This window comes from Oxyura jamaicensis, chromosome 1 (genome assembly GCF_011077185.1).
Source record: "Oxyura jamaicensis isolate SHBP4307 breed ruddy duck chromosome 1, BPBGC_Ojam_1.0, whole genome shotgun sequence".
NCBI lineage: Eukaryota > Metazoa > Chordata > Aves > Anseriformes > Anatidae > Oxyura > Oxyura jamaicensis.
In genome coordinates, this window is record NC_048893.1 from 118922126 (window position 1) to 118934778 (window position 12653).

At 36.6% G+C, this 12653-nt stretch overlaps 1 protein-coding gene across 13 annotated transcripts in view; it reads left to right on the forward strand.

The window, feature by feature from the left end:
- DMD (dystrophin) overlaps window positions 1–12653 on the forward strand; it is a 1227136-nt gene that overhangs the window by 1103461 nt on the left and 111022 nt on the right. For all 13 annotated transcript variants that reach the window (XM_035333326.1, XM_035333348.1, XM_035333385.1 and 10 more), the window contains one exon: window positions 6096–6156. In XM_035333326.1, coding sequence (XP_035189217.1) covers window positions 6096–6156 — 61 coding nt within the window. The remainder of the gene's footprint in view (window positions 1–6095; window positions 6157–12653) is intronic.

The following is a 12653-nucleotide window of genomic DNA, read 5'->3' on the forward strand; positions in this document are numbered from 1 at the left end:
AGGAGACTGGCTGCCTTTTCATTTTTTTCTTTTCTTTTCTTTTTTCTTTTCTTTTCTTTTCTTTTCTTTTCTTTTCTTTTCTTTTCTTTTCCTTTATTTTGTCTAAACGAAAAGTGACTGCATATGCTTCTGCTGAGAAATTGAGTATTGGCCATTTCTTATCATTTCCCATGGTATATCTTAGGCTGCCCAGAGACCTTGTGGAGTCTCCTTTTCTGGAGACATTCAAAACCAGCTTGGATGCATTCCTGTGTGACATGAGCTAGGTGTTCCTGCGCGAGCAGGGGGATTGGACTAGATGATCTTTCAAGGTCCCTTCCAATTCCTAACATTCTGTGATTCTGTGATCTTACATGACCCATGGTATATCTTACATTTTGCATGGTACATCTTATATTCCTGGAGTGCCAGAACAAAACCATAGAACACAAAATTTTAAGAAAATCAGTGAGTTACATGGGTATAACAAAAGTTTATTAAAGGCCTGTCTGAAGTTGGAAAGCAAGACCCAGCAGCCTTTTTGAAAGATGCTGACCTGCAGTCCTTAGACATAAACCTTATGTGTGTAAAGGGCAGGAGGTCACCTGGGTCCTCAACATTTAGACAGTCGAGTACTTGAGGGGTTAACTTTCTTATTGTGAATGGTCATCTGCATATTCATTACTAATTAGGGTCTTACACTCCCAACTCCAGTTTTCTGGCAGTCCCTGGGAAGAATATCAGCCTAGCTTTGGGGTACTTAGTAGCCTTGCTGGTACCTTTGTCAGTGTGCCCAGATGAAAAAAGTTATGGAGATAAATTCTTTCCTGTGTGCTCATGGGCTTACCTGGTTTCATCGCCTTAATTAAAAACTTTTGATCTTAATGTTATTATCCTTTCAGCAATCCATATGGCCACTTCCTCCCCTACAGGTGTGAAATTTGCAATTTATCCACTCAGAACTGAGACCTCCTTTAGACTAAAATTAAACCACAAACCAACTTCCACCAGACCTTGTTCTATTACAGTTCTGGAACTTTTAAAAAGAACAAAATAAAGTGTCCTAAAAGAAGGAAAAAAAAAAAATCTTTTATATATTCTATATGAGACATGGGTATTTAGCAGATTTAGTTTTGCATTCATCTTATTCCATTTGCAGAAAACTCATCACCAATTTGATAAGGTCACTTTGATAAGGTCATTTGATGAACAAGTTTTAGAGATTTTAGTTTTAACTGCATGAAAGTGCAACAGACACCATTAACAATATGAAGTATTTATGAATATGTGGATTGATGCAGACTATATTGCTTGGCTGTATTTCATGCAGAATTTTTTATTATGTAGATTCTTTATCAAGTAGATACTTGTATTTTTGCCATTTTATAGTAGTGTGACATTTAAGAAAAATAAGTATTAGGTGGATTGTACATTTTGTGCCACAAGTGGCATTTTGAAACTTCTGGGAACACTGTTCATGATTTAAAGTATGCATTATTTAGGTCATATCATATAATGTTGACCCTAGGTTGCAGGTAAGAAATCTTAAGTTGGCCATAAGGATTCGAGCAGCAAATGCAGAATAGCAAGTCCTCTTTTATAATTCTTGTAAAAGGAATTAATACTGTTCCTGACCACATGCTGAGTGCTTTCATGACTGATAATTCCTTCTTCAAATTGATTAGAGGTGTTCTGAAGATGGTATATTCCTTAAAAGCCTACATGTATGTTGCAGCAATAGACAGTACGTCTAGCTCTGCAGGGAAGCAGGGGATGTTTTCTGGGATTTAAGAATTGCAGACTCCAAAGTGAGAAATAGTTCCCTGTCTCTGAAATGCCTGAGAATCATCCACATGTGTAGCATGGCAAGCTAGGACTTGAAGCAGAATAGACCTCATGCTGTGTAGTTCTTAGGAAAGGAGGGTTTTGATTGATGTTTCTGCCTTGTAACTTCTAAATTGCTTAGTCAGTATATTCTGATTTCAGTTTCTCGGCTACATGGTGCAACAGCAGACTTCATTGCTACACAACACAATCTGTTCTTCGGTCTGACTTGGTACAATAATAAATGCACATAATTTAGAAATCAATTCTCTATAAATCTGGAAAAAGTCCTATTTTACAGATGTATACTGACGTTTGTTGCAAAGGATCTCAAAGAACGCACAAAAATTATGCAAATCCTTCTATTGTGCCACTGTCACACAGGCATACTGATTGGAGATGGCATCCTGCCAGCAAATATCATGAACTGATTATGGGAAAACATTGATTTAGCATATTCTCTCAGGAAGAGAAGCAGAAGCTCTTTAAAGTCTGTGGAGCACAATAGTTTATCATCTATAATGGTCTCATTTGAAAATAATTGGTAATACTTGATGCATCTTCTATGAAAGGTAAGGTACCTGATTCTTAGGAAGTCAGAGGCTTCCCAGACCCAGAAACCATCTCATTATTTTATTGTTCCTGCCTCCCTTTATCTGAAGTCACCAATTCTGTACTTTGCTGCAGTGAAAATAATTGGTATGAAAACACATTTTATGTGAAGAATTAAATAAATTACTAGCCCTGTGTTTGCATGAAGATAATAATGATGATAATCCCAAGTAGGACAATAGCAGTCACGTAGGTAGAGCTTCTAGGCTGAAGCAGCTTTATTAAAATATGAACGTAATTAAGCACCTTGCTGTGCTACAACTGCAGTGGCCACCAAGCAGGTAGTACAAGTCTTGACTGTGAACAAATAGATGAGGTCCACTTTAACTATCATGGAGATGAAATACAGATATAATAAATACAATAAATTTCTAAGCAAAAAATAATTTATAAGGTATACATAACAGTGCATGGACTATGGGTACGAGGTGGTTTGACTTTACAATTTCTATCATGAAACTGTTGGCCAATGCTCCCCAATTGTTAACTAAGACGCAAAAGATTTTCTCTGTATTTTAAAATGTAAACTTGTTCCATTGGAAGGTGACGAGAGGTGTGTGCTGAGTTTTTAAATAAGGATCACTGAGAGTAATTTTTACCTGGATATACTAAATTAAGTCTTTGAATAGCTGAAGGAATAATTTACTATTAGTAAACATACATGTATTTTTCATTATATTTGCAGTGCTAAAGTGAAATATTTATCAGATTAGTTTCATAATATCAACTCAGATAAAACTATGCTATCATACTATTTAATATTTCATTCATATCCCTTCATAGATTAAAACACTGCTGAAGTCCATAGAGCCATTACACTACGGTTTCATTATACATTCTGAAAACAAATAAGGATGTAGGCTTACCACCAAGATCCATGTTTACTTAAGTTGAACAATAGGCAAAACAAGTCTTAGAAATTAGCACACCAGCAGAAAAAAATAAACTCTCAAATTAGGTAACCATTAACGTGTGTAGCAATAAAAATAAAGAGTACAGAAATTTAAATTCACTCTTAAAATGCCCTGTATTTTGTTGTAGTATTTAACTGCAGTAGACAGCATTGCAAGTAGCTGGGTGTATGATAATGGGTTCTTACACTGTGCAAGTTAGAACAATAAAACACTTTTGAATTACACTTGGCAATAAGGAAATGTCTGTTTCTTGAGTGCTGCAGCACTCTGGGATACTACAGTGTCGTACAGAAAGCCATTTGCTAAGAAGTGTATTTACTGGACAACTGAAATGGTCTTACCAAGGAATTAATGATACATGTCTATTACCTGCACTAGCTTTGTAATGGATAGTAAACCCATACTGGTAACCAGAGGTAAGAAACAGCTGCTCTCAGCTTCTGGGCTTCTGCCAAAAATGAAATGATTATTGTCTTAGCATAGCTGTAAAAAGTACCACGTATTTTGTCAACTCAAATTTAGGCAAGACTAGAATCATCCAGGAAAGCAAAAGTGTATTATAGACAGCTTCACAGCAATCTCTTGAAGTAACACTAAATCCAATTATGCAGAACATCAGAGAATTGTTTGTTATTCCTAAAGCTCTTAGTTCTCATGAAAGCAAAGTATTTGTTCCTATTTTAATGTATTGAAAACATTATTTCATATAAGATGCTGTGATAATAAGTTATGACTGCAAAACTCTTATGCAGATTAATTCAGAAACAACAGAAAAAATGCACCTTCCACAAATATGGGACAATCTGTCCTGTAGGTATTTAACTGAAAACAAATCTTTGAGTGGCATAACTGTAGCTCGGTGGTGTTCCCACTAGGAATACTAATGACTGTTTTAGAGAGAGATAGGGAAAAAGGTCAATTTTTAGTAAATAATGAAGGGTATTTTATTTTCAAAATTATAACTTAGTATAATCCTATTCAGCTTAGTCCTCAGATAACACAATCCCATGGGGTCAGAAACTTTATAATTGCCACCGAGTAGGCTTTTTAAAGATATTTGATGTGCCGCATATTAACTCACATTGTCATAGTACTGAATAAAAGTATACAAAGAAATCACCAAGGCATTGATAATGTAAAATTAAATTGTATTTTGTGTCTAACTCCTTGCCTTTGGTTTGAAAATACACACGGTTCTGTGCTTTTGTATGTGTGGGTTATCACACATATTTCAACAGCATTACAATGCTCTTCTTCCATGGGAGCTACCATTCTAATTCCGTCTTTCTGGTGCACTTCAAGAGTTTTCTGTTACCATGGTTCATACCTTTGAAATTAAATTTCCCCTTTCTTTCTTAAAAACTGCAGAACTTATGTAAGTGGGAAAGCAGTACACAGCTTAGTTACAGGCATTTAGTTGGGGGTTAGAGGCAGTAACAACAGGACCAACTAAGATACTGTGGAAGGCTTTTCACAGGCCCCCAGTAATCTCAACCATGGTCATCAAGTCCTCTTGTCCACATCTGTCTGTGAGCAGGGCACAGGGTATTTCATTCTGCAGATTCACCCATCTGAATCCGGTTAACAGTTTGGGTACAAATTATATGAAATGTGGATATTGGTTGCTCATATTTGTATGGATTTGTTAAAGTATTTTTTAAAGTACCTGATGCATTATTGAAAGATCTATTTCAAACGAGAGACAGAAAGAAGACTGAGCCAAATGATCAAGCAGCTGATCCCTAGCTGTGTCTTGGAGACAATTATTTTCCCTTGTGAACAGCAGGGGTCACTAAAAAGAAGGATTACGCTGGGGGAAGCAAACAGCCATTTCTTCCAGCTAGGTTACTTTTCATAAAAAGAAATCACTATATTATAAAAGAAAATTCTTGGTCCAACTGTTCTTGACAGATAGAAAACTCTTAATTAAAGAACAAACAAACATAAAAACTACCTTTCTGACTGCATCCTAAACTATAAGATGTCTCTGGCTGTAATAAAAACACATTATTTAAAATTGTTTGGCTACAACGAGTTTTATATACAACTTTGTTACAGAAGATTTTCATTACATTGTAAATTGATGTCGAGATTTAACATAGCCAAGAGTGAGTAATGTCATTTCTTCACCGTTTCTTGTGATCAGAATGTTACTTTCTCCATTATTTGCTGTTATTGGAAGTCAATAAAGCACAATTAGTAATGTGGAGAAATAAAAATGAAATTGTTCTGTATTTAGAACAAGTCAACAAAGAATAAACAAAATACTGAGATGGTATGTCAGTTTTACTTCACTCAGCATAAAGTGGAAACCAGCATGTAATCTTGTTCCTAGAAGGATGGAAAGGACGGATGACACAAGAAAGAAATTGAAGTAAAACCAGCCAAACACATTAGCAGGAGGAACCCTATATAAGAGGTTGAATTGAACCACAGAGATAGGTTGTGTGCTCTGCTTCATATCTGTTCTTGAAGTTTAGTAGCCAAGGAGATTTTTGTATTTATCTTTGCAGCTGAATGAGTTCAATTTCTCTCAGATTAGGCCAGAAATTTCAGAACAGCAGGTTAATCCTTCCTGCCTTCATGGGCAACTGAGCAAACAGACCAATATCAGTGTGGCCAAGTGTAAAATTGTAATTCTAGCGATTAATGTTGTCTTTCCTGTTTGCTTTGAACTTGACCTCCATGTTTCTCTTCTAGGTATGTTTGTATGTATGAATGTATGTGGGCAGTTATTTATTTATTTGTTTGTTTGTTTGTTGACAGCTTCTGTCCAAGGCCCCTGGGAGAGGGCAATCTCACCAAACAAAGTGCCGTATTATATCAAGTGAGTATAAAAAGCAATTCATTCTAGATATTCACATTTGTAATTTAAGAGGGTAGTTTGAAATTTTCTTAGATTATCATGAATTGCTCCTATATTCTCTAAATGGGAAGAAACAAGGAGTGAAATGTGCATTAAATTTCACAGAAGTATGCTAGTTCTTTAAAAACATCGTAGGATGCGCTGATTTGTATGTTGCTTGGTTTTATGCCACCATAATTTACCTGTAAACTAAGTAAAGCTTTCGGGTATCCAGATTACATTCAAATTTGTTCCATTGCACACTGAAGAGTATGTATGTCAGGTTTTCCCAAAACAAACAAACAAACAAGGAAAACAAATTCAGAATTGCAGTTGTGAGTATTATGCACTATTTTTTTAACCTAGCAATGCAAATACTTTATGTAATGAATTCCTTTAGAGAGAATGTTTGGTAAAATCTGTTGCTGATGAATGACAAGGGACAAATTAGTCTCTATAGATTGTTCTTTTTGAGGTTAGTTCCCTCATTAAGCTAGTTTTTTTTAAGAGGTATGCATGCAAAAGAAATGAGAGAAAACTTAGAAAAAAAACCCACACACCTAATTCCAGTGCCCTAAACAGGCCCACTCTGCAGCAAGTAAGAAAGAAGTGTTAGTACATTTTTCCTTCTCTGCTGAATTTCTCATTATTTGCAATACATGCCTTGAAACGTTTATATGTAACTTCTAGAGGAAACAGGTGATGCAGCATCTGCAGTAAAGACTGTAGTGTATGTAACTGAAACACAGGTGTTGCTTAATAGGTAGATTCACATGCTAACTCCTTATCTTCCCAGAATATTTAGGAAATTCAACCAGTGTCCCTCAAGCCAGCTGGCTGCATCTGCACTTCAGATGCAATTTTCATGACAGACTGAATTGCTACAGTAGCTTCACAACAAACCTTAAAGTTCTGTGTGAAGAAGGCTAAGTCTGTAGTGCAAAACAGCGGCACAGTTATACCTGATCTAAGTTGGTTTGCTGTTACCTTGTAATTTTCCCGATGTATTTTGAAATTTATTTTTCTGATGCATTTGGCTGTGGATAATGAAATAGTTGTAATGAAGCTGGAAAGCTCTATCAAGGAGAAAGGGAGAGTGTAATCTATGGGGGAAAAATCCTGAAAAATAATATGAGACTTTGGCACATAGGAGTCAGTTTATTGAAGGAAAAGATCCTTTTTTTTCTCTTTCCCAGGGCATGATTTGCCATTATGGTGGGAGATGCCTTGGCAATTCTTAGTCTAGTCACACAATGCATTTCATGCTGTGCTTCCCATCTCTTTCTGTGCTGTTTGCATCCAGCAACCATAGATAACTGTTGACTCTTCGTGCTAAAATGATAAGTAGTGATCTTGCTGATTCTTTAGTGGTTTTGGTGTCAACTTTCCAATCCATCTTCTTTTCCAGGCCATTTACAATTTCAAAGGAAGATACTTGTTTTATTTTGTGCATTCTAGAAAACACCTTAATAGCTAAAAGGAGTTATAGCAGTACTATTTTAATTAAAGTTTAAATTTGCCTACAACTTTTATAGAAAGCCTTGCTTTCCTTGAGATGTAAAACAAATTGGTGAGGTTTTAATGAGTCTTAGTAAGTTGTTAACATCTATTCCCTTCTCCAGCTCTCCTCAGTCATTTTTCTTTTCATTCATTCTCATCACTCATATTTCATACTTGCACACAACTAAATTGCCTGTTTTCTGTACCATTTTGGCTTTTAAAGTTTCACATTCCATCTTTATTCTTTGAACTATTACTTCTCTATCAATTGTTAATTCTGTAAAAAAGCTTCCGTGAAGACTGAGCAGCTATAGATAGCATTTTCCTAATGTTTGTATAATTTTCTGTCTGTCATCAGTGTAGAATAATGGTGCTACACATTTTATTGTTTTTCATTTTATCTGGTTTTCCCTTGATGCTTAACTGTTTTATCTCATCATTTTCACATTTGCAATGACACAGCCTGTGATAAGCCAGGCAGTAGTTAATGTTAAATCCTCAGCAGCAATGTTTACTAGGTAGCTTCAAGCCTTTCAATTTTGCTGGTTAAGATTTCATTTTTATACAGTTGATTAATCTGTAGCAAATATTTGCCTCTAAAGCTATTATTTCAGTAATTCTTTCTTGAGATTATTCATGCTGGTATTTTTTGTATTGGTGTGGGCACCATTGATGCTGCAAATATAATTATCAACAATGCACAGCCTGTTTCAGTTATTCTGAGTGTCTGCCATTTTATGGTCTCTTGGCCTACTGTCAGCCTCATGAAAATTGCAGTACAGTGGCCTTGCACCAGCTGCCACATTTTTCCACCTTTTACTTTGGTTCGCTCCTTATGGGGATGACAATCCAGTCCAGCAGTTCAGCCTCACCTCTCTCTTCCCCAGTGACCTGAGAAATCAAATTTTTATGTTCCAGGACAGCAGAAGAACCTCGGCTTCCAAAGTAACAAGTGGACATCCTTGCCTGGGTACCAAACACTTGCCCAGCACACAAAGCTGCTACTGAGGGGGAAAAAAAAAAAAAAAAAAAAAAAAAAAAAAAAAAAAAAAAAACTCCCTTTTTCCTGTGAATTAAAACCTGTAAAATTGCTCTAAACCACATTTTATCAAATGCTTTTCTTTATGTTATTATTTTCCTCAATATATTCCTTCTGTCTAGTACAGCATGTAAAGGTTTTATTACCTTAGAAAAAAAGGAGGAGATTTAAAAAATAGTTTTAAGTTCAATCAGTCCTATTCTTTGAGGTCTTGATCCTACCCGTATTGGAGGGCAATCTGGAAAATGGGAAGGTAGAAGTAGGCAGAGACACGTCTGCACTCTTTACCAGTGTTTTAGTTATTCATTAAAATTTCTAAATTTAAGTTTTTAGGAGACAAAACAGGCAATTACTGTTCGTCAGAAACCTGAAAAGCAAATGAAAAAAAAATACGCAGCACAAAGACTTTTGCATACATTACCAAAAGAAAAAAAAAAAAAAAAAAAAAGGCAGATAATGAAGGTAGGAAGATTGCAGATTTTAATGTCATAATTTGAGATAAATCACATCTTAGTAGAGCTAATCTTGTGATCCATGTGTGCATGTGCAGACACATGCACGTTCTTATCTTCCAGTCAAACACAGAGCAGCTTGGAAGCAGTGCCAGATAGCAAAAATGCCAAGTCTGTACTGTGCAACAGCAGAAGTAGCGTTTGATCATGCTGCACAACCCAGTTCCTCTCCAATGACCATCCTCCCAGGGCACGAGTGGATGTTAAGCAGCTATTCTCTGAGTCCTGTTTGCATCTGACTTGTGTACGGCTTACACCCTGCTCAGCAAATAACACAGCCACCACACAGCCTCAGGAGACCTCTGTTGCCTTGGAGTAGGGAGGAGGAGTTGGACTGAAGTCTTCAACAAACTTTCTCTCACCCCAAAATTCAGTAGTCCTGCCATCGTGATCTGTGGAAATGTCGTGGTTGTTGACTTCTTTGTTTGCACTAATCTTTGACATTATTCTTCCTATGTATAACTGACTTCCAGTTAATAGTGTCTGTCTGCTCAGCCTCTTGCTGTGCCCATTCTTTTGAAGGATTTAAAATGCTTCTACAAAAATACGGTAGTCTTTCATCTCAGTACTTCGCACAAAGGAAGCCTTCCAAGTTATTTCCCAGCCAAGCTTATTTTCTTACACAGATTATAGCAGTTCACTGAACTTTGTCCTGCTGAGGACAAAGCTGGATTCTCAGGAGCATAGATTTGACTCCTTGAGAAGATCCATGTGAGACTATCCATATAAATTAGCCATGCAGAGAGATAACTTTGAGGACAACACATCTGCACTTTCTTACCCTATTCCATGTTATAATGTCCTGTGAGAGTATTTTACTTACATTAACTATATCAGCTTGTGACATACATTTTTGTTAGATTCTGCAGTTTTTCCATACTCCACACTGGAGCTGGCCAGTTCAATAAACACACTTCTTTGTTGTCTTGCTTTTTAATCTCCCTTTTAATTGTTGTTTAACCATGCAGAATTTCAACACAGAGAAAAGCTAAGAGCCCATAATTTTCATTGTAAAAGCACACAGATTAAAGTCACGATTATTTTACTTTTTTTTTTTTTTTTTTTCCAACTTAGAGACAGGATAAGTGAATCTATCTGAATTAAATTCTGCTAAGATAAAATAAGGCAAAGAGTTGATGTTCTGGTAAAATCACTTGGGTTAATTGTTTCTTCTGCAGAACATAGATAAGTACGAGACGCAAAAGCTAGTACGAAATATCTGTCAGACAGAACAGAGAGAGACATAAAGAACCATAAATAAATAATATATTTTTGTGTATGTGTACTGAGTGAGACTGTGAGTGAGCTTTGCAAGCCATGCCTAACAGTTAACCTATGTAGCAAGTACCAAAAATGTCATATTCTGACTTCTTAAAAACACAACTACTCTGATCTTATTCTGTCTTTCAGTTCTGAAGTCTCCACTCCAAAACTGTAGCTTTTGTGATGGAAAAGTCTAATACTTTTCACTCTGCCTCGAGATTAGCATGCCACCTAATATAAAAGCTTCAGTGAAATAGCTTGCATTTCCTAGAGGTTTGTCCAAGTGCAGAGTCCTCCTTTATCATCTGCAGGACTGCGAAGCCTCAGCTCCAAAACTTGCCTCAAAGACTGAAGCTCAGGGTGTGAGTGTGTGCAGGATCTCATGCCTGGAGCCACCTCCAAGCAGATGGGGAGGTTCCCAGCAGTCACACAGTCTCCGGCCGAGCCAGGGCACCCCACTCTGCTGCTCGCGGCCGTCCCCCAGCTAACTGAATGGGGTTTCATTTCTTTCAAAACAAATGTTAAGCGCTCAGCAGCGCTTTTATCTGGCTGTCAACTCCAGTTCAGGGCAATATTGGACAGAAACCAAGCGCTCTTCCCCCAGCAGAGCTGTTTGTAAGGAGGGGTACATTGTGGGGAGCAGCGAGGAGCTCCCTGGTGCACCTGAACAGCACTTATGGACTGTGGTCCCGTTGGTGTTAAAGTGCTTGTGCCAAAGTGGATAGTAAAGTGCTTACAATTTGTCATCAGATGCATTCAGTATGAATTTTCATGAGAGCTTGTAGTGTTGAGCGTTACAGAAAAGAATAAATCAGAGTTAATTTTTGTGCAGGTTAAATCTTAAAATGTCGTGCAGGTAATGTTGTTACTCTTCGGGCATGGATCGGAGTTTTCTGGCTTGTTTGCTCAGTTTAGGAATGCGCTGGGTAAGAGAAATTTGGCTGGAATCTGGCTTTTCTACTTTCTTAATTAAAAGGAAAGCATCAAGACTTTAAATCCATTACATCCAGCTACTCATTGCTTTCCAGCTCTGAGGCTAAGACAGCAATAAATGAACTATTTTTATAGACAGTGAGATGAAAAATAAACTTTTGTTACTGTACAAAGATTTCATATCTTTATAGAGTACTAGAATATAATTACATAATATTAAATATGTTGTAGCTGAAAATGTTGTTTGTTGTAAGCTGAATGTGATTTTTGCTTGAATTTTAGTTTTTACTTCATTTTTCTTCACTCCATTTTACTTCAGTTATTAAATGTAGCTTGACTGTGCTACCCATCATCAAGAATAAAAAATTAACATAGCCCATATAATTTTGACAAAGTTGAATGGCATATATACAATATGGGCTTATTTTATACAGTATGTGCCAAATCTTCCATAAAAGTAGATTTTACAGCAACTGCTGATAGCTGAAATTTATTGTCATATACTTCAAGCCCATGTTTGAAACATTGTGTGCTTAATGAGCAGAATTCAAAAATAGGAATTATGTTTGATTTCCCCTGGAATGCTTTGAACTTGAAAAGATTAGACATATTAAGGGAAAAAATAGAAAGATTTGCCTGTCAGACTTTTCTTTTTTTAAAGATCAATTACATACTTAATTTAGATGACAGACAAAGAGAAGACAGCTTCTGACAACTGTCCAGAAAATCTTAAAGGAAATGGAGAACAATATCTCATGTTTTTTACATATTCTTGTTATACCAAGAAATCTCATAAATCCTTTGTTTCCTCAGAAGACTGACATTTTCTCCAGAGCAGCACTTGCCACATCAGTTGTCTGTATTGCCCTTGGTTCAGTGTCTCTTCTGAAGCAGCTAGCTCCACCGATAAGCAGACAGTATTTCCCCATTCCACATGGGAAAAATAGCATCCATATAATAAGAGAGTCAGCCGTAAGTTGATCCCTCTTTACCTTCTGTGCCTTTTTTGTCTTCATCTTCTCATCAGTCGAATGTAAGGCAGGACTGTAATTAACATTTTTCCATTTTAAGATATGCTTCAATACCGATGAAAAAAAGTAGTGAATATAAGTATAATGGATATCATGCACCACCAGCTGTATTTGCTATGGACTCACAGGCTTTGGCAGACTGTTCAATGCTCTAGTGTTGGCATCTAGGGCAATGCAACAGTCAAGCGAAAACCGAGTGCA